The sequence below is a fragment of the Parasteatoda tepidariorum genome, chromosome 9 (assembly GCF_982258835.1).
Source record: "Parasteatoda tepidariorum strain Cologne lab strain chromosome 9, Ptep-v5.0, whole genome shotgun sequence".
NCBI lineage: Eukaryota > Metazoa > Arthropoda > Arachnida > Araneae > Theridiidae > Parasteatoda > Parasteatoda tepidariorum.
In genome coordinates this window covers 103,779,765-103,803,723 of record NC_141763.1, presented here as the reverse complement: position 1 = coordinate 103,803,723, position 23,959 = coordinate 103,779,765, and the positions used below count along the sequence as shown (strand labels likewise).

Sequence of the window (23,959 nt, the reverse complement as noted above, 5' to 3'; positions counted from 1 at the left end):
ATCCATTGTTGAAGGAAAATTTATTTATCTTACTCGAGATGAGTTATTTATTACATAAGCTCGCGCTTGAGTTAATGTCAAAAATAGCAAAGAGAGGGAGAGAGAGATTAAGTGATGTCAAAATTTAAATAATTTTGTAAAAATTTACAAAATATTAGAATTTTTTTTAAATATATTAATACTTACGCTTAATGCAAGACCACCTCCATGGAAAAGTTCTGTGTTAAAATTAAAACATAGCTCTAAATTATTATTGAACATGCCATAATTCAGAAGCATAATCAAAACAAAAATGCAAAACAATGCCTTCACGTTTATGACTGCTCACTCGATTGATATTCCAATTTTTTGTTGACAACGTGGAAAAAAAATAAGGATTTTTTTTTTTTGTCCACCGTGTAAAACTATACACATAGATTGAAAATATTCATAGGTACGTATCAATTATGGAGATCATTTGTGTTCATGACAGCTTTTCCGCATTGTTGACAAAAAAAAAATATATATATATATTAGTCCCTTTAACTGACGAGTGCAGAATTTTATTATCTCGATGCATTGTCAAAAAATACCTGTATTTTACAATATAGATTAATTTCGATATTTAACAATATAATTAATATCATTTGAAAAATATTCGCTAAACATTGCACATTTAAAATAGTCCTTACCTGCTATGCGTGCGTGGAAAATATTTACTTTTATAATTAATTAATAAAATATTTTAATATTTACTACATATTTTAAAATAAAAATATATAGTAATATTTTATTATTTACTTTGGTTTAAATCGTAAATAGTAACTTACGAAAAAAAAGACCAATTTGAATATCTGGAAAATTTAAAAAAAACTTCTTGCAATTTTCTAAGTAGTTTTCGTAAAATTTGAAAACAGTCCTTGAATGGTAAGGGGTTTTCCGTGAATGTTATTTTGTGCTATAAAACTTATTGTGCCATTATTTGTTATTAAAATTTGATTTATGATACGAAGTGATATTTGTGCAAAACTCCTTATTCAGAGCTTTCCTTAAAAATGTATTGCTCAGGTACGATTCGTAACAAAATTATGAAAAATTTTAAATATTTTTCGCACATGTGAAGTAGGAAAGAACTATCGTGCGCAATTCTTAACGATTTCTTTTCAAATTTTAAAATATTTCGCAATTAATTCTAAAAATTTTACTGAGTATTTTTACAGAAAACGTAAGGAAAAAAAAATTGTACATAAAAATGTTTACATTTAAGCTAAATTTACAAAATTTTCCGATGTTATTGCCTATGAAAACCTAAGTATTCGATACAAGTTACAAGCTCATGGCTTTATTTTCAGACATAGGGTGTTCAAAAGCTTTCTTTTTCGGTCGTAATTTATTGCCGGTTCCTAAAACCTCTGCAAATTTTAAAATTTATTGATAAGAATGTGAAATCGCAATTATTTTTCTAGTATTTAAAACTAGTTTATTTTCAGAAAATGAAAGAATCCCGTTTGGCATCGAGAGCAATTGCTCCGAAACTTGCAACAACCCATGTTTGTAAGCATTTTTTACACTTCTGAAATCTTTAACATTTTCAATTCATTTTTAACACTATTTTCACACCATCTAACTACCAAGGAATTTCAGATAATATATATTCTAGTGGTAATAGACTTTATGTATAAGTATTTTAAGGAATTAGAAATAAAAGAACTTGATCCACCACTACATAGAAATAACTTAAGATATTTAATGAGTCATATTAGAACATCTTCAGTACAATAAAAATTTTATGAAAATTCAATTTGCTTAAAAATTTTAGTTTTAGTTCAGCATCACCGTGGCGAAGAATATTTTGCACAAACTTTAAATGATGCGCATTTTTTACAATAAGATATTTTTCTGAAACAAAGAGGAAGTTTGCCTAACTGTCATTAATAAGTAACAAAAGTCATTAAGAACAATTTAGAACGTGATTCATTCTAATTTTTGTTTTTTAAGATAATTATCTTTTTTTTATGCATCTTATTGCAGATTTTATTGTGAAGTATAAACTGACTCGTCATTTATATTTTCAACACAAAAAACAAAACTTATAAATTTTGGCACAATTAAACTTTTTACATGATTCGTTATGCCTCGAGAACATGTGTAAGCGAATTAAAAAAAATTCTGCATACAATTATAACATTCGTTGAATTGTTTGAAAAAATGTTTAATAATTATTTACTGTTTTATTAAATAATAGTCGAAACATTTTTGAATCACAAATTTTTACATCCTTTTAAAGCATTTAATTTTTAATGACAAAATACAAGATTGGATCGAAAAGTTTCTGAGTTATCCAATTTTTAGAAAGTCGTATTTTTAAAACTCCCATTCGATGAATTTTTTTCAATATTTGTGTTTTGTCATTTAAAATTACATAATTTAAACTGATGTAAAATTTGTCATTAGTCATTTGCTTCCGACTATTATTAAATAAAATAATGATTAAAGATTATTTTTTACAAGGAATTATTTTTGGACAAACAAATTTTATAATTCTATGCAAAAAAATTTATTCTGCTTAAAAAGTTTCCAAGATAGAGCGAAATACTCAAAAAGTGAAATTAACCTTAAGGGACAACAAACTGCTGTTCGGCTGAAATATCAGGTTCATATTTTTCAGATAATGACTACCCTTACTATTTTAAAGGTCAGGAATCCAAATCTGTCGGGAAAAAAAGGATGTTTATTTTTCTTTAAAGAAGGCACACTTTTTGTTGTCAGACTTCGTAGCTTAAAATATCATCACTAATTAATTGGGACATTTCTAGTTCAGCCTTCGAACCTTCAAGATTAAATCCTAGTATGTGAATATCCCTTCGTTAGATCATAAGTTATTTAGAGTGTTTGTTCTTTCTCAGTTTAAGCATGGTACATTAGGGGTCATTATATTCAAGCGAGAAATAAACAAAAACGCTATCAAAATCTATCGAATCAAATGAGGAAGGTGGAACTGAAAGCATCAGAGCTAATTGGATTGCCTGACGCCAAATCAAACTTTTCATATTTTCAGACCCGCTTTCTTCTATAAAGAGTAATTTGATTTCGATAACGTTATTATTTTTCTCTGCTTAAAAATTTCTATGTGACTTTAAACGTTATTTTACATCGTTTCTGATAAAGATTCTAAAAAAATATACATTAAGGATGGTCATAACAGAACACCCAGTTGCTCTGTGAGAGCAAGCATTTTTTTATTTTATAGATGCCCTTTTAATATCAAGCGACTCATTCTCGACTTTCTTATAAAGTTGTGTTATTTTTTTCACACTCACAATTTCTTTGCTAAATAATATATCTCTTTAATTGTACTAAAAATAATTTTTATTTTAGCTCTCGTTCATACGAAGTGAATTATGTGAAGGATAATCCAATTTGGGTAAGTTATTTTTATATTATTTCTGATGATGGGCAAACCATCGGTAAAAAAACTGTCGAAACTGGAAAGCAGCTACGAAGTTATCAGCGGTTTCCAAACGGTGTTTCGCGGAATCCAAAGGGTTCCGAGAATTTAAAAAAATTTTTAAAATCAGTAATGATTTTTGAAACTCGTAATTATATTTATATCAAAACTATGAACCCTATTTTCTTTGACAGTTTTGTTACTTTAATGAAATTATTTAAGTCAAATGTCAGAAAAGAAATGATTAAATTTATTTTAAAAAAAATGCATCAGTATTTCTTGTCGAACTTTTTAATTCGAAATAAAAACAACCCAATTCGAGAATAACGAATTATGCTCCTCTGATTCACAATGTTTATAAGAGTTCTTTTTTTCGAAAACCTTAATTCAGCATTATTTTATTCATAATATATGGACCAAAAGCAAATTCAGAACTAGACTATAGATATCATTCCAGGCCTGAGATTTAAACTATTTGACATAAAACCTATTATTAGAAGAGAGGATTTTTCACATAATTGGCAGACTTTCGTCTAATAAATTTTATTTACATGTTTGCGGTGTCCTAAAAAATTGGGAACCGCTGGATCCAATCCTATTGGACAACATATGTCATACCATTTTATCATTAAGATTCCTTCTGTTTTGACAAAGGGACTCGCATTATGAAAATATAATTGGACTCGTTTTCGTCGGTTGGAGTTTTTAATAGCTGTGAAATATTTTAAGAAGTTCGATTCAAGTTACTTTATGACGTACTTCATTATTTCAGTCTAACGGATTTTCATTCAAAATGTGAATGTTAAAATGATAATAATAAGCAAAATGTATCATTTTCTTTTAATTATAAATAACTGAAAAAGTTAGGAAGAGTTGAATTGAATTTTTTTTTTATCGGATACATGAATTTTCTTTCTTCTAAGCTAATGAGTGAGGAAAAAAAAATCACTTTATTTAAAGCTTTTGTGTCTGAGGAGGTCTCTGAATTTGTACTGATTCCGATCATCATAGTAACAGAAAATACTAAGTGAGTCACTTTTAATAACAATTTTATTTTATTATCGTAGTTGAACAACCTACTCAATTTTTAGTTTACGATTACCAATTGTTCATCTACGTAGCCTTGTAATTTCGAACCCAATCCAGAAGACAAGGGAACTCCTGGATCAAGTTTTGTTGAATTCGTGGAAGACTTTTTGATGGAACTAATCTGCATTTTGCGTTATATGAAATAAAACCTACCACGGTTAGCCCGGAGGTCAGGGGACTCTAACCCATGATCCGTCTTCTACTGAGGATGTTTCACTATGAGCCGGAGTGCGTATCGGCCACAGCCATACCTGAGATTGAGGAGGCAATTTACCAACTCCCTTGGGCCACCACGACTTGTTTCTAATAGTTAATATTGATTCAAAATGAGAAGATCTACTCGACGGACTCTAGAAAGTAGAAACAAACCAAAATCCTGGGATAGCCGGCATCCCGCCAAACAAACAAAAGTACCAACGAGCTAAAATTTCCACAGGAAGGTCGTGAAAGATAACCGAAATTAAAGTTACTTTTTTCTGTTAGTTTTGTGATGGGTATTTACTGGAAAAAAGTGATGTTTTATTAAATATTATTCTAATATTTATTTTCTAATATTTATTATTTATGTAATCTTATATTCATGAAACAGTAGTAGTAGTTCATTTACGTCGCACTAGAGCTGCACAATGGGCTATTGGCGCAACACCTCCTAGAAAGAACAGGCCTCAGCATGGGTTACCATAAATATCCCTTAGTAGCCCAAAATTTTGTCCCAAATTCCAGAGGATCCGTGGCAGAAAATGGGATCAATACACTCAACATCAACTTTATGCTGATATTGACTGCAGGGAGAAAATCATCGAAATTCTTAAATATACCCTCGATGATCTGCTTGCCCCTGCGAGCACACCTGACTAATTTTATCTGGTTTTATTTTTAAACTTTCGGCTTTTAGGTTTTCTGGTTTTAAATTTCTGCTTTTAGGATTTTACTCCGGCACTTGCCGTTTCCATGACTTTATTCTCCCCTTAAACTGGCATCTTTCTTATACATAGGACATTCAAAATGAAATCTTGCTCTTGGTCAAGTTCAGCACCCTCTGTCTTACCTGAGGTCATCTTTGAGTGTTATCACCTCAGTGAAACCTTTGGTTTACCTTAGAACATTTTAATCTTAGGGGCACTTAGCCTTGAAAGGGAGACACTTGAACTTTTAGTCGACTATTTTATTTATTCTATTGGGCTTATTTTAGTCCTTTTATTTTTAATGTGATTTTTCATATTTTACCATTTGATGTTTTACTTGACCTTACTTTTATATGTTTTTACCTGTATTTTTGACACTTTTATTGTCGGTTGATTTTATCCACTTTGATGTTTTAAGCACTTTTAATCTTTATTCTGTTTTATTTTTATTTTACTTTTTCGATTTTGGGATTTATCCTATGTGTTTTAATCTTTTTAATTTAGTACTTTCACTTTTCTGTAGTTTGGTAGTGTTTAGTCACGTGCAAACGGGTGAAACCCTTATCCGCAAACTCCTTCGGGGGTAGGTCGGTTACTATTGGTCTTAGTAGTCCAAACGTAATGACATATTTTGTATTTTCAACCACTGCGCAGCTTAGTACCCCTAACGTAATGACATCTTTCTTGTTGTTGTTCATTTACGTCGCACTAGAGCTGCATAATGGGCTATTGGCGACGGTCTGGGAAACATCTCTGAGGACGATCCGAAGACATGCCATCACAATTTTGATCCTCTGCGGAGGGGATGGCACCCCCGCATCGGTAGCCCGACGACCTGCACGCGAAGTCGAGCACTTTACGGTAGATACAGCACACCCTCGGTCCCTACGCAGACTGATCCAAGTGGTCACCCACTCACACACTGACCGCAGCCATTGATGCTTGACTTCGGTGATCTGCTGGGAACCGTGTCTTAACGATCAGTCCACTGCGGCACTCATGAAACAGAGTGTTTCAATTTTAAAGATTAGTGATAGAGATGCGTCAAAGCAATCTGCATTTTTGCAGCAACTGGTTTTTACACAGTTCATTCAAAGAAAAAATGATCACAGTGTAAAAACGAATCATTTAGAACACAGGGTGATTCAATACACCAGTTTCTATAATTACTAAATGGCTAGAAATTTCATTTAAGGAGACGCTTTTCTATTATAGGGCTAATGGTTCATGCGCATGCGATTTTATTTATCTAAATTAACTTAAGTAAAATTTAAGTTTTCTAATAATTATTGTCAAAACATGCTTCAGAATTAGCAGAGTTATAATTACTTACTTAATTCGGAAACTTTTCAAGTGAGTCGCCACTGTGATGTAAAAGCTAAACCTTGAACTGTTTAATTGCAATTTTTAACAATAAATAATTAAAAAAAAAAACGCAAAATTAAGCACAAAAAAATATTGGATTAGTAAATGTACCTGTTGGAGTGGTTTGTTACTCCTCTGAACACTTAAAATTAACAGAATTAAGTTTCGGTCGTGTGTTGGCAACAGATATTTTCTTTTAACGTCATTCGTGCATATCATTAAGGGCAATTATGCAAGACAAATAGGGGGACTTAACCCTGCATCACTTTTGGACTCCAGTTGGATCATCAAGCCTACATCTCTTATTTTTCTGAACTTTTTCACTCCCACTCTGAGCTCCTCGGGCTTAATATGCTCTTTAACGAATCGTTCAGTCTCGTCAGACGAACTTGGTTTTTTCGGCTTCACGAAAACAACGTGATCTCTTTTAGCAGTTGAAGTAGTAGTAGTCTTTACTGCCTCCGAGAATGTCTTACTCGCTTTCTTTATTTTCGTATTGATTATCTCATTCAACGCACTTTGTGCTTCTATTTGCAGGCTTTTAGTGTAGGACAGCACCTCGGTCTGCCGTTACACGATGTTGTGCTATCTCGAAGCGATTTTGGTTATTGTTAAAATACTTTGTGTTGTAAATTTCTTACCCACATGCTCCGTGGTAAATCTCCTAAACTCTTCGTTTAGCACTGCTGCTTCCTTAACCCATTCTCGTTGCGATTCCTCAAATGAATCGTTAAAATCCTCTGGTGCAGATTCGATCTCTGAATCGCTTTCCATATTAAATCAAGAGTTAGCACTTTCAAAAGTAACTGATTGGTTTTCCTTGGCACGTCTAAAGACAACCTTCGAATCTGGCTTTGGACTTATAATTTAGTGAGCACTGTACATTTTAGACTTCGAAAAAAAATTTTTTTTTCTTTCTTAAAATCTCTAATGTGAGCTCGATCCAGATGAGCTGTCTGCGTTTGCCACCAAATTTGGTGTTACTCCCTCGTACCACGAAGAGGTGCAGAGCAGGTGTTATTATGCTGGTAAGTGATGGTAAATGGTAGACCTTTTGAGAATTCGACGCGGGGAATAGACTCTTGGCCGTTGTTCCACCGCGAGTATTCGTTCTCGAAATACTTAATAGCTAGTTCGAATTCTAAGGGACACGAGGGACAAGATTCTTGAAAGCAGATGTCAATTCACTATGTAGTGTTTCCCAAACTTATGACTTTTGTGTACCCTTCCTAAACTTTTCGTAACGCTGCGTACCACTAATAAAAAAAATGAATGTATTTTTTACTTTAAAAAAAATTGCACTTAAGTTAAAAATCACTACTTTCTGTTGACACCACTAATTATTAACTGCAAAAAATAGCCAATAGAAAAATACGTAAAAATAAATTTTCATGGCTAGCTTTGTTTTTAAATAAAATTTTTTGAAATTTTCCTTTGTTGTAAGATATTTCGCATAAGAACGAGCTAAACTGTTCCCGTAAACTGTCCCCGCTAAACTGTTCCCGTACCCCTGGGGGGTACGCGTACCACACTTTGGGAAACACTGCATTATGTTGTTGTGTCTGGTGATGATGTACTATATTTTGTTAAGCTGTATTCTAAGTAATTATTTTCAGTTGTTTGCTGTATCGAGATGGTACTGTATGTGATGAAGAAATATTTAAAATATACAAGTTTCCTTCTATGAGTTAAGTAACTACTGTGCATAATCTGCTAACAGTACCGTTTTCAAATGCGTATGAACAACCAATTCATAACAGCGGCCTATTTCTTGCCATGGGTAGCTGTGCAATTCTCAATTCTTTTAATCTCCAAGTTTCTAACCGCTGTGCTAAATCATCCTGTGTATCACTTCAAAATATATTTTTAGATTATAGAGTTATTTCTGTTTTTTAAAAATAACTCTATAATCAAACGATAAGATTTTTTTTGTTGTTGCTATTATACATGTAAAATCCTTGTACCGAATAAATTCAAATTGCTTAATTTATTAAATAAAAATCGTTCAAAAAAAACGCTTTTATATAAAAAAAAATATTGCAAAAGATATCATGCAATAATTGAACTGAGTCTTTCTTTTCTTTCAGTGCACGCATTTTCCTTTGAACCCAAGTAAATGGTGCAGGTAAGTATTTCTCAAATTTTGTTAGATTTTAAGAAGAAAACAACTTTACGTTAGAGCTTCACTAATGTAATATGGGTTATAGTATAGGATTCGTACTTGGCGATGAACCGAAAACTAGAATTAACTCGAGAAGCAGATGTGTAAGTAGGAATCAGTCGGTCTTCGTACCCAACCACCCATGTACATTTTCTAGCTTCGAAATCAGTAATAATTTTAGAATGCTAATATTTTTATACATAAATAATATTTTATGGTTAAACATGATTGTATATATAATTGCGAAAAGTCCTTTCTTATAGCCCTTCACCAAATTATCTGGAGGAATTTTCGCCGATTTGAATTCTTTATTTAGTCCTTTCTTTTCATTAAATTCATAAAAACACTTGTTGTAAGTTCAATTTACTAAAAGAAAAGTTATTCAGCTCGAAAATGATGCTTTCAGTTTTGACTAATCTTTAAAAATCAAGATCTCACCTGATCTAGCCCCCGTTAGGGATGCTCCGGGAACTTTTAAACGTTGGAAGGGGTTCATGTAAATAAAGACACAATACATGGGCTTTCCAAAATTTTTAAAGAAGATGATATTGTAAAATTCTTCGAAATCTAACAAATTAAATCAGCTGAGCCGCGATGGCTCAGAGGATAGAGCGTTCGTCTTCCAATGAGGTGAACCGGGTTCGAATCCCAGTCGATATGAATTCCGCATCCGGCTTGCACCGACCACAGTGCTGACGTGAAATATCTTCAGTAGTAGACGGATCATGGGTTAGAGTCCCCTTGCCGTTAGGCTATCCATGGGAGGTTCTCGTGGTCTTCCTCTCCATGAAACGCAAATGCTGGTTAGCTCCATCAAAAAGTCCTCCACGATGGCAAAACTTCTCCCAATACTCGATCCAGGAGTTCCCTTGTCTTCAGGATTGGGTTCAAAATGACAAGGCTATGGAATTGAACATTAGTAGTTGTAAATTCATAAAATTGGGTCGGCTGTTCAACGACGGTTAAAATAAAATAAAATCAGCTGTTCGTCAATCAATAATGCATCGATGATGTAATAAAGTCCTTTTGGCCAAAGATTCCCTCCCCAAGATGGATCGACTTGGTTGAGACTGTGTACAAAGAACAGCAGTTATGGGGAGGGTTCGGGGGACAAAACCTTCTCCGAAATTAAACATTACTTTGAATAATGTAGATATAAAACAGTTTTCATTATTCACTTTTTGTAATTTAAACGTTTAGAATATACAAATGTATATAATCTAATAATTTGGTCGAATTATTATAATATAATACCTGATATAATAAATATTCTATATTTATATATACCGTAAACCGGGGCGAGTCTACTCATTTTTTCAGTTTGTCAACTTTCAAGTGGTCAAACTTTTGTAAATATTAAAGAAAAAAGGCTTTTAATAGGTGTTTCGGAATCGCTATTTATCCCTCTTTAAAGCTGTGAAATCGATTTTAGAAAATATTAACAGTTACGCTGTTACTGTATATTTTTATAGAACTGCTGACAAATCTCTCGTATTGGGCGAGTCTACCCATTCTACTAAAATGAATGTTAACATTGCAAATAATCAAATTTTACTATTAAATTGTTGTTTTAGTTACTATATAGGATATTTATGAAGAAAGATTCATCTGCCTCGAAGATTCATAACTTTATTATATATTCCATTTTTTTATTCATAAAATAACACAAATTGAGTATTTGATCGATTATCACATTTTGATCACAGTTTTGTTTTTATACTCATTAACATTATAAAATAACATTTTTTTCTGATTATTGTTGATAAAAATAAATTAAAATTAATATAAATTTACAATTAAGTAATTAATAAATAATAATAATTATAGATTATTAACAAAATCGAAATTCAAACATTGGGAATCATGAAAAATCCTTTTCCCATTCTTTTGGGAGGTAATAATAATTTATAAATAATAATTTATTTAACTTGCATTAAATAAAAAAAGTTAATTTTGCAATATAAAAATTGAAAAAATAGGTAAAATAAACATATTTTATATTTACATTTAAATTTAACCTATAAATTTTCTTATTAATGATAAATTTATCAATGCAGAATTAAAATAATATACTCAAATTCATTTAAAATGACTTAATTTTAATATAAACAAAGTTCTAAATTATATTATTATGCTTTATTAAAACTAAATACGAATGGGTAGACTCGCCCCGCGAATTCTGGCTTTTTGTTTACAACAGCAAAACTTACATTCTTTTTGGTTTTTTTCATATAAAATTAATGTAATCTTAGTCTTAGATAAGTTTATCCCTTAACCAAAGTGAAAATAGCAATAATAATAATATACTTAAGGAGCACCAACTAAAAGTTTGCTGATTTTCAATACAAATCTCTCAAAAGACGTTTGAACAGGTCGGTTAAAAAGACACCAAATAAATAAAAACGGATCAAACTACTACAGCGCCATTTTCCTTAGACTCTGAACTAAGTCCTCCGTCGGTAAAAATTTTTTTATTTGCAATTTAAAATAGTAAAAATTAAATAAAACTAAAATGGGTAGACTCGCCCCTGGATGGGTAGACTCGCCCCGGTTTACGGTAGTCTAATTTATCCAATCACCGAATTTATATTATATATCGTCTAATTTAACCAATTAATACACGAACGTAAACAAGTGGAAACCGGTTTCAATCACGTAAAAACAATAAAACTGTACAGTATCACCTAATAATTAATATTTTACATAGAATCTTATAGTGCGTCGAATAATTTGCCAGGGACTATATATATATATATATGTTGGCAGGCAAGTGCTTTATTTACGTCGCACTAGAGCTGCACAATGGGCTATTGGAGACTGTCTGGGAAATATCCCTGAGGATGATCCGAAGACATGCCATCACAATTTTGATCCTCTGCATAGAGGATGGCTCCCCTGCTTTGGTAGCCCGATGACCTGTGCGTGAAGTCGAGCACGATACCGCGCACCCTCGGTCCCTACACAGGATGATTAAAGTGGTTACACATAGACATACACACACACTATATATATTTTTTTCCGGCTTTTTTTCCGGTTTTTTAATTAACATTTCATTTTTTTTTTAATAAAATGTTGTTTGTTATTTTTTTACTTATTATTTCTCCACCCCCCTTTTTTTTTCATATGTCTATAATTTTTCTTTGTTTTATTCTTCATTTTGAACTTATCTAATGAGTGCTGTTTACTTGCAGCTTAAGCGCAATAAATGAAACTTATTGTTTTTCTTAACTTTCTTAGTGTTTTCTTGTATTTATTTATTATATATATATATATATATATATATATATATATATATATATATATATATATATATATATATACACACTATCTACCAAGTATTTGGACACGTGTGATTGAAAAGAAAAACAAACTTTATTCATAATCAATAGTTGGTAGAGCCTCCACAAGAGGTAATTATAGCGTGAACCCTCCGGGCATACTTTCCACAAGTCCTTGTGTGATGGCTAGTGGTATTTTTTGCACTCGGCTTGGAGAAGACATGTAAGTTCCTTCACCGATTTTGGACGGGTAGTATACCCCTTAATTCGGCGATCCAACTGGTCCCAGAGGTTTTCGATAGGTTTCAGATCTGGGCAGGCCAGTCCATTCGATTAACCCAATTGGCACCATACCAAGCCTTGGTGACCCTCGCAACATGACAGCTGGCATTGTCGTCCTGGATGTAACAGGGGTCAACTCCGTAAAACTGCCACAACGTAGGAAGCACATTGTCATTCAAAATGGTGCATTAGGCATCTTGCATGGGACTAATGCCGATGTTGTTCCCTACACGATATATACCGGTGGAGGGCGTGACGTATCTCAGGACCGCAGATATAGTCATTTGCATAGGTGTCCAAATACTTCTTGGTAGATAGTGTGTATGTATATATATATATATATAAATATAATGTAACATAAAATGCTTCTATTAATCTTTTTATGTTAGTTTCTTCGTTATAAAACAACTCCTCATTTATTACAACTTAATTCTTTAAATCAAAGCACTTTATCATACTTTTAAAAAACCACATCCTGTTTCAAAATCTTTTTTTGGCCCAACTATGCATAAATTTAAATAAAGATATTTTTCCTTTTAAGCTTTGTGGGAGTCACGTGATAGATCACGTGATTTAATTAACCAATAGTAATTTCTGAGATTTCCCTCTTTTCCCTAAATAGAGACATTTTCGGATTTTTCTTTGCAAGGTTTTTCCTACCAGAAAGACTGTTCGCTGATGGAGTAAACATCACTTTTCGCTCTCCACTCAACTAAGAATGATCAAATAAAAGTTACTCTGATTTCATTAAAATCCTGTGTCTGTTTTCCTGCTCGGTCCAACTGCATCATTTTACAAGCCGAGCAGGATTATAAGACCTGATGTAACGGGCGCAGGATGAATATAAATAAATATGCTTCTTCTAAATATAATTCAAAAATGAAAATAAAAATACAATTGATACAAATCATGAAGTTGATGCTGAATTGACGATGCCTGAATGCTGAACTGACATGGCTCTTGAAACAGATATTGCTCGTGGATTATCCTTTCTAATTCTGAATAAAAGAATCTGATCTGAAAAATTATAAGAAGAGAATTTCGGGATTTTTCTACTTAATGTGTCCAGAAATTTCCTCTACCAATTGCTGTTGTGGGAATTACCGCTGGAGATTGGATTTCGTCGTTCAGTTTCACCCACCCTGTCTGAATCAACAATCAGGGAAAGCCTTTTGCGGATTTACAGCCGGTGTTTTGCTGCGCTGAGTTCGTACTTGCTTGCTGGCTGTTGGTGAATATTATTCACGTGTCTAAGTGTGATAGTGTCTCTACCTATTCGCGTGGTTCATCAAAAAAGTGAATATGTGAAATAATTAATTCATGGTGAACAATTTTTCCCCGTGTCTCTATGGCAGTTGAAAGCCAAAAAGTTAATGATTTGATAATAATTCATGGCGAACAATTTCTCATAAATTACGAATTGGTGTTTAAATTATTATAATTTTTGAATTTTTTTTTCATTCTTGTTATTTCATTTGAAATGATAATTAATTTTTATTCAATGATCTTATTTTCATTGTTTATTTTTGCATTTTAAAAACTTATTTACTGTTATTGAAATTTACTTCTTCTTTGAGGAATTTCATTTTAAAACATTGATTTAACATGACTAGCATAAAAATGTTATAGGATATTTAGTTTCGTTTTAATTGTGTTATGAAATAGGACCAATTGAATATTTTTGTAAAATTTAAATTTTGTTTTAGTGTTTATCGTAAGGTAACGATAAATAAGCAACTATGAGATTTAATTTACTTCTAAATGCAATATTTAATTGTTAAAATTTATTTTGGTTATTTGAATGCCCTTACGGAGCGGCAAAAATTACAAATTTAAAATGCATGAAAATGCCAAAAGCAATACAGATAATTCTGAAAATGAATTGAATGATAATTTCCAAAAATTAACTATGGATCAAAGTGTACAGTATAAACCAGACATACTAGTCTTTGAGCCTGACATTGGTGTTCAATTCACATCCTGGCTCAAACATTTCGAAAAACAAACTCTAGATGCTAAATTTAATGACGATTGGAAAGTTAGAAATTTTTAAAAATTCATTAAAGGTTCAGCTTTGAAATTGTATATTAATAACTGCCTTAATTGTAATTCATATCAAGAAATAGTTGAAATTTTTCAAGAGCATTATTTTTCACCTCCCTTTGCATCTAACGATTTTCAAAATTTAAAATTTTCTGGCCAAGCTAAGGACCTAAAATTCATATTTTACTGAAAAGGTAGAGTTAGGTCGAAAAATAAATTTAAGTAATGATCATATAATTGAGGGTCTATCTATAGGTTCGCCTCCCCAAATTAAAACACTTTTGGTTTTAAAAGAACCCAAAACCCCAATTGAATGGCTCACAATTGTTTCAAAAATAATACATGATGTACCTACGGTCTTACCCCAAACTGAAACTAAACAAAAATTCAAATTTAATGGGTAGAGGCCACAATATCAAGGCTGGATACCAAGGCGGCCATTCATTAACAACTCAGGTAATCCAAATTATAATCCTCGACAAAATCAAAAATTTTCCCGGCCAAGTCAAAGTAATAACCAACAATCCCAATTTAGACCTAGAATTCAAAACGAAAAGTTTCATAAAAATAAACTAGTCATTTCGCCCAGACTTCTCAGGAGTTGCCTCCTAAGCCATGTAAATACTGTGATAAGCTTGGTATAACCAATGCTTATCATTGGGGCCAAAATTGTATAAACAAACCTAATTCTTTTATGGCTGAGAATCAAACCCAGCCTAAACAAGAAAGTGACCAACCACAAAACTGACAATTAATAGTATCCGGATACATACAAAATACTTATGAAAACTATAAAAGTGACAAATACCCGATTTTGACAAATAAAACTATCCTGTTAAATATTGATACAGGTAGTACTTTAAATATCATCCCAACTAAACTTTTTGAAAAACTAAATGTCCGAAAAGAAAGAAAGAACTTTGTTAATGTAAAACAAACAAAAGGTATTTTGCAACTTAACTACATTTGTACTTTAAATTTAAAAATTGGAAATATAGCTAGGTCAGTGGAATTTTATATTTTAAATACTGATCTACTTTATGCCATATTGGGTTTAAAGGAATGTAATGGGTTTGGATTTGTGATAGATTGTGTTAAACGAATCGTAATGCAAAATCGGAGAAAACTGATCACTTTTTCGGATTATAAAAGAAACTTGTCTTTACACATTTCTCCTGAAAACCAGGTTAATAATTGCAATAAAAATACCAATAATGAGAATAAAGATAAAAATGAAGAATGTAAAAATAAAAGAGAGAATGTTAAATCAAATAATAATAAACAAAATGAAATTGTTAAAGAAAAGAAAATTTTTGACGTGAGAATAAACAAAAATAAAAATGTAAACAAAGTGAATTTAAGGAAAAATAAGAAAAATGGGATTAAAAATAAAGATTTAAATAGCAAAACTGAAAATAATCTTGAATTTTCAAATGTTCTTGAGACTAAATGTGATAATGGTGGCCAACATTGTCAAAATCATGTTGACGGAATTATGCAAATTCGAGATGATGAAAAAAATTTCCAACTTCAGGAAATTTTAGAAGATTTTTAAGATATTTTCGCTAAAGATAAATATGATGTAGGGACAATAAGAATTGAACCTCAAAGGGTAAGATTAACATCAGACTTACCAGTATCCTTACGAGCATACAAAACTTCCTCAAAACAACAAGAGGAAATAGATAAACAAATTGAAGAATTTTTAAAGCATAACATAATTAAAGAAAGCTCTTCTCCCTATTCTGCTCCAGTCACTCTAGCTTATAAAAAAGATGAAAACAAAAAAAGTAGATTGTGTATAGACTTCAGAAAATTAAATCAAATTACTAAATCGGATGCAGAAACATTACCTCTTTAAATAAATTAGGGAACAGTGTTTATTTTAGTAGGCTAGATATGGGAAGTGGTTATTGGCAAATTCCAATCAACCCTGAGGACACTGAAAAACTTGCTTTTGTCACCAATAGTGGGTTATACGAATGGTTAAGACTGCCATTTGGGTGGAAGAACGCCCCTAGTATTTTTCAAAGAACAATACGTAGAATACTCTTTAAACATAAAGTTTCAATTGCAGCTAATTATTTTGATGATATCATTATTTATTCTAATAGTTTTAAAGAACATTTAAATCATCTAAAGGAAATTTTTGAAATATGTAGATTTGAAAACTTAAAATTAAAAGCTTCTAAATGTTCTTTTTTGTAAACTAAAATTCAATTTTTGGGTTATGAAATATGTAATGGTGTAATAACTCCTGATAACAACAACATTGAAGCAATTAAAAACTTGAAACCTCCAACTAATGTTAAATCTCTTCAACGATTTTTAGGTTCAATAAATGTGTATAATAAATTTATAAATAATTATGCTAAAATTAGAGCACCTTTAAATAATCTCTTAAAGAAAAATACACCCTCGTGTTGAACTCCCAAATGTCAAGAAGCATTCGAAATTTTAAAAATGCTTTAGTTTGTAAACCAATTTTGAAAATATTTAATCCTAAATTACCATGTCATATTTTTGTTGACGCAAGTCAAAGCGGTGTTGGAGTAATTTTAAAACAGCCAGATGTTTCAGGTGTTTTACATCCAATAGCATTCCATTCTCACCTCTTAGAGATTATGAGAAAAATTATGCAATCACAGAACTGGAATGTCTTGCTATTGTTGATGCATTAAACAAATTTTATCATTATTTATTTGGAAATAAATTTACCATACATACAGATCATTCGGCTTTAGTTTGGTTAAAAAATGTTAAAAATCTGAAAGGTAGATTGTTCCGCTGGTCTTTACTATTAAGTATGTATGATTATGATATAAAATACACAAAAGGCACCTTGAACTTTGAAGCTGACATGTTATCCCGAGATATTCCTGACAATATTGAACACAATAGTGATATTGATTTAAATAATGTAAGCCATTCTTCACATCTTTTGCAATTAGACGAAATTCGCGAAGCCTAACAAAATGATAATTTAACTGGAAATTTTATTGAAATAGATAATGTTTTGTGTTTACGGAAAAAGGGTTTTACCAAAATTGTTGTTCCATTTTCTTTACTGCATAAATTACTTAAAATTACTCATAAAAAATTTGGCCATCCGGGAATTCAAAAAACTATTAATTTACTTACTCCTGTTTATTATTGGGAAAATATTACTTCTGACATTACAAATTTTAATAAACACTGTCGTACTTGTCAAGTAAATAAAAAACCTAGGCAGAAAAGATTTGGATTACTTCAGGAAATGCCCCTAGTTGACAAACATTTTGAAATAATTGCAATCGATAGTGTAGGTGGTTTTAATTATTACAATTCTACCAAAAAATATTTAACGTTAGTAATTGATCATCACACTCGATATATGTGGTCTTTTGCATCTAAATCAATAACTATGGAAACTTAAGTTAATTTTTTGCACCAAATTTTTCAAATTTGGAGCAAAAATAGAGACATTTTCGGTTAAAGTAAAAAGTAAAGTTCGGTTAAATAAAAGTTACTTTGATTTCATTAAAATCCTTTGTCTGTTTTCCTGCTCGGTCCAACTGCATCATTTTACACACATATATATACAGTGGTGGCCAAAAGTGTGGACACTTTTTGAAAGTTTCATGTTTTTCAACTTTGCTTGTAGAATATATTAATTTTCACTTAAATACAAACGTTTTTATATCAAATTGAAGGTAATTTAATGTAGAATTTAATAATAAATACAGTATTACAATATCTGTATTACAAAAAAAGTTATGCAACTATAAGTAAGATCTATCTTAGATTTGCATTTTTTTAAAGTGATACTTACACAATCAATACTTAGTAGGATAACCCTTATTTTTTAAGACAGCTTCACAGCGTCTTTTCATCGAGTGAACGAGTGTTTGGAGTTCATCTTTCGTAATAACATGGTGCCAAGAATCAGTTATAGCTTCAATAAATTGTCTTTTATTGGATGGACGTTTCTTTCGTGCAAGAATTTTCAAACGTCGCCCCAAATTTTCAATTGGATTGAGATCAGGGCTGTTTCCTGGCCATGGTAATATATCTATGCCTTTATTTTGAAAGCATGTTTTGCATACTTTTGCTGAGTGGCATCGAGCTGAATCCTGCTGAAAAATAAATGGTGCGTTGTTGGGGAAGAGATCTCTGATAGAAGGTATCAATTTTGGTTTCGGGACAGTTTCGATGTATTTTTTGGCACTCAGGATGCCAAATCAGGCCGAAAAAAATGCACAAGTGCTACTACCGATAGAAAAATTAAATGTCTATGCCTTCAAGATAGAAAAATGTCATCAGATGCCATTAGATGTGAAATGAATGCAGCTGGTATTGCAGTAAGTTCAAGAACAATAAGAAGAAGGCTATCAGGATTTGGACTACAAGCTAGAATTCCAAGGAAAAAACCATATTTAAATCAAAAGCAACGCGAAAAACGAGGTAAGTTGGCAAAAGAACACATTAAATGATCAGAAAATCAATGGAAGCAAGTAATCTGGAGTGATGAGAGTAAAATATCGCTCTTTGGAAGAAATGGTAGAAAATACGTGAGACGTAGAGTAGGTGAAGCGCTTCATCCTGATTGCATTGAAGCAACTACGAAAAATCCAACAAATGTCATGATTTGGGCATGCATGTCTGCAGATGGTGTGAGCCAAATTCAAGTGATTGATAGCATCCTGAATGCCAAAAAATGCATCGAAACTGCCCTGAAACCAAAATTGATACCTTCAATCAGGGATCTCTTCTCCAACAACGCACCATTTATTTTTCAGCAGGATTCAGCTCCATACCACACAGCAAGAGTATGCAATGCATGCTTTCAAAATAAAGGCATAGATATATTACCATGGCCAGGAAACAGCCCTGATCTCAATCCAATTGAAAATTTGTGGCGACGTTTGAAAATTCTTGTACGAAAAAAACGTCCATCCAATAAACGACAACTTATTGAAGCTATAATTGATTCTTGGCACCATGTGATTACGAAAGATGAACTCCAAACACTCGTTCACTCGATGAAAAGACGCTGTGAAGCTGTCTTAAAAAATAAGGGTTATCCTACTAAGTATTGATTGTGTAAGTATCACTTTAAAAAAATGCATATCTAAGATAGATCTTACTTATAGTTGCATAACTTTTTTTGTAATACAGATATTGTAATACTGTATTTAATATTAAATTCTACATTAAATTACCTTCAATTTGATATAAAAACGTTTGTATTTAAGTGAAAATTAATATATTCTACAAGCACACAAAGTTGAAAAACATGAAACTTTCAAAAAGTGTCCACACTTTTGGCCACCACTGTATATTAGAAGGAGATGACCGATAACCCCCCTCGAACATATATTAAAACTACACCACTGGTAAGAACTGTAGAGTAGAAGCCAAGAGTAAAGATTCCTGGAGAAGATTTGGGCCCACCCAGGGCTACCGAATCACTAAAGAAGAATAATTGGCAATTACAGCATAAATTCATCAAATAGCTTTTCTTTTTTAAATTATTGAGAAAAAAACCAGTTACCTGCAGCTTGAGCAGCTATGGCTCAGTGGTTACGGCACTCAACTGCATTGTGAAGAACTGGTGTTCGATCCCCAGAGGTGGCATTAAGCCCATCCAGCGTCAGATCAATTTGTATCAGCTTGTGTGGGAAGAAAAGGCAACCTGTGCTCAGTGCTGGCCACAGTCACGTCGTTGGTCGCGAAATTGTGAAGACTTAACCACAATGACGCTTCGGGCCCACAGCTGACTGTTGCGGGAGTGCTTTGCTTTTTGAAGCTTGAATTGAAACAAAGTGTAATGCTAAACCTATAAAAACAATTCCACTTTTCGCACACCTCTTTCGAAATGGTTCGAGAAGAATATTCTAATATCGATAGTGATATTCCTCGTGTTTTCAACTATCAGTGTGCCAAATTTCATTGTAATCAAATGAATGGTAAAGGAGATAACTCGGGACCATGCAGTTGTGGTAGCCAAGTTAGAGGAAATTTAAAATTGACTGCTACTTGAATATTACTTTAAGCTAACTGATTATTAAGAAAACTTAAAATAAATGTATATGATTGTAAAACTTATTGATGATTCTTTTTCCGCAGTCGATCTCGAATCAACTTGACTGTTTCATTCACCAAGTTTCGGTTGCTTAAGACGAGCAACGATCCAAGAATGCAGGTTAGTTTCAAATTTTGTTAAATCTAACATAGGGGAATGTCCGCCAATTGAGTTGGTAACAAATAATGATAATCGGTTATCCTTGTAATTATGATAACAGTGCTGGCTATTTTAGTTAACGAATACTGCGTAATTGTGTTGAAAAGAAATCATGATTACGAACAATCATATGATCTGAGATTTCAAGTAATTCCAAACAGCGAATATAATTGATTATTTACTGCGATGCTGGGATTTATATCATAAAATTATGTTTTATATCATATTGTAAGAAACAAAACAAAATATTTTTTTTCATTAAAGGTATAATTTAGATAGAATATAGTGCTAAATAGATTCTAAAGGTAAAAAGTGATAGCTAAAGTATTTAATTATTAAACATTATCCGTCCTTCAGTATGCAGGATCTTCCGTCCTAGATCCATTTTTATGAGTCCTAGACAAAAAAAAACAAAAAAAAAAAAAAACAGCATACATATTAGAGGTAGTAAATAAATAAATCAGCGAGAAAAAAAAAACGCTTTCGAAGTCAAACGAATAACTACTGAAGAAGGTGGCATAGGAAACATCAAAACTTGTTTAATTGCCGCAGGAAACAAGAGTTGACAAATGTTTATAACAGACGCCTCCAAGTTAAGGCAAAAACTTGGCTTACAATGCAGAATTCTATAAATATATTTTTAAAGATGTATAAAATATATATATATATATAAAACAAAACTTTTAGTTTAATTGTGATTTTAAGGTGGCTATCAGAGAAGAAAAAAATTATCAATTTCAGTTTCAACGGAATCAGAATAAAACTTCTTCCATGAAACGGAATCATTCAACAAATAAAGAGTCAAATAAAACGGATATTTCTCATTAAAAGCCACTACTTTAAGTGGTTTTATTTATTTAATTTAATAATGAACGAAATATTATTTTGATCATCTTAAACTAGTTTGTAATTTTAAATGAGTAAATGTGAACGGAAACGAGTCCTTCGAGCCGTAACGATCTTAGCACGAGATCTTATTAAGTGAAAATCCTATAAGTTATTTAGCTGTCTTATACTTTGCACGTCACTTTCGTGCTAAGATCATATTTACCTTCATGCAAATATACTTCTACTTATAGTCTGTCTAAGCTAAGAACTCCTTCCGCCACAAAGTCTGAGGCCGTCTGGTGCTATGGAAACAAGAATGGCGCATTTTAGGGAGGGTAGCTTCACTCTAGGACTATAACAATAGACCGAAGAAAAAGATACCCTTTCTCCCGCCGACATCACTCCAAAACAGTGACCCCGCACCCCTACTTGAAATAATCATACCTCGTTACCATAGTCACCGCCACAGGTCCAAACGAATGTCTGAAGGATTTCTTATTTTAGACAAACTATAATAACATTTCAAATAATAATAAACAACATGCGTTTGATTTCAGGATATTGAGTTCTTCAGCAACGTGGGTGGCTACCTAGGCATGTGGATCGGCATATCCTTGGTGGACGGCATCGATTTTCTTGGATGTGTCTACCTTGTGATTTATTTCCCGATTTTGCGCAGAAGGTTCAAAGAAGCTCAAAAGAAAAAGGAACTGGAAAGAAAAATGGCCAAGGACAGGCAAGCAGTCTCCTCCATTCAAATGTTCAATACTAGGGCTCTTTCAACCACATTCGCAACACGGCCATAAAGCTTTGCTATATTTGATTTGTACGTAAACAAAAGTGATGCAAGGAATCTTTTGGTCCTTTTCTCTGTTAATATTTGCCTCAATTTTTGTTGTTCTTTTTAGCCAGGAAAGAAATTTTTAACCGGTTCAGCAAGCCCTGCTTGAAAGAAGAAAAAGCACGTTTCAAAATCGGTGCGAGTCAGAAAATGAAAAGAGGATAAATAGTCCCAATAAAATAATTTTATTAATAGAACTTCAATATTTTGTAATCCTTTAAAATGCAAATGACAAGTGTTTTGAGCTTGCTACACACTCTTCATCAGCGCAATTCACAAATAATAGAAAAGATGAAAAAACAAGTGGAAATGAAGCTAATGGCAAACAAATTTGCTCACAGATAGCAAAGCAAAACGTGAAAAAATAAAGAGATTTAGATCAAGGCAAGTGAAAACAAAGTCTATAGTAGAAATCAGGAATAGTATCATAGAAAAAAGGGTTTTATACTTTGTTTTCACTCTATAATTCTTACAACTCGACAAACAACTTTAAGCTTTCTTAAACACATTTAAAGAAACAGGACATAATCTTGCTCCTCATAATATATCAAAACTATAAACATCCTGGATCTGAAATCAGATTACTGTGATAGTTAAATACTACCGCAGTGATAGTCAAAACTAAAAAAATATCAAATTAGCCGAGCATAATCATTACAAAATGTTGCCTTTTCGCAAGAGATTGAACAAGGCAGATGCAGCACAGAATTGAAATCATGAACAGAAAAACTAACATTAATATGAGTTAAACGGTGATATAGAACTCATAATAATTCTTCAAAAATATCAGATCAAAGTAATAAATAATCTGGTTTGCATGGTGCATTGAAATATTCCTGATTTTACCCCTTTCAACCTCTTACTTCGAATTTTTAAGCAGCATTGCTTTTCAAATCCTAAGATTTGTATATTTAGGTCAGCTTGAAGTTCACTTAAGTATTTTTTTTGTCTAAAATTCATTTACCTAGCTGCAGATCCTCTTCCTTTTTCAATCATGGGAAAAATTTATTTTATGAAATTTTTGTAACTTATTTAGTATAAAAACATATTGCTATTTAAATGAAAACAACAAAGTGCTTAGTTAACTGTAAATAGCTGTAAAGAGTCATTAAAAGCTATTTGTGTGTATCAATTCTTTTTTGGGAAAAAAAGAAAGGTTTTTTACAATTTCCTCCTTTGTTACACGCTTTTGGAATCCTTACCAAAAATTAAGTCAGTATGACCTACACTTTAGAGAATGGCGATTATTACATGAAGTTTCCTAACTCATCTTAATCGGGTGTGTGTACCCTTATCCGTGGTGGTTAAAGGGGCACAAAAGTCCTTGGTTAGAACTCTGCTGACAGCCAACGAACATTTCTTTCCCACATGTGGTAACTTCACTTATGGGCACCCACTTTATCTTGCGAAACGACTGATAACAAGTCAGATTTTTTCGTTTAATGAAGGAAGAGTGTACTATATAACGCTTGCTAACTCAGTCGAAGTATACCCCTCTTTTATGTTGGTTACAGCAT

General features: G+C 32.1%; 1 protein-coding gene across 2 annotated transcripts in view; it reads left to right on the top strand.

Annotated features, from left to right (window-relative positions):
* The window catches only part of LOC107456880 (acid-sensing ion channel 1A), a 44,592-nt gene extending 21,947 nt beyond the window's left edge, over positions 1-22,645 (top strand). Inside the window, exons 10-15 of one of the 2 annotated variants that reach the window (XM_071186166.2) lie at positions 1,470-1,533; positions 3,358-3,403; positions 8,874-8,911; positions 20,659-20,734; positions 22,159-22,427; positions 22,510-22,645. In XM_071186166.2, coding sequence (XP_071042267.1) covers positions 1,470-1,533; positions 3,358-3,403; positions 8,874-8,911; positions 20,659-20,734; positions 22,159-22,407 — 473 coding nt within the window. In that variant the 3' untranslated portion in view covers positions 22,408-22,427; positions 22,510-22,645. Of the gene's footprint in view, positions 1-1,469; positions 1,534-3,357; positions 3,404-8,873; positions 8,912-20,658; positions 20,735-22,158 lie in introns of both variants that reach the window. The other variant, XM_043047284.3, reaches the window with a different exon arrangement.
* Positions 22,646-23,959: the final 1,314 nt, after the last annotated feature.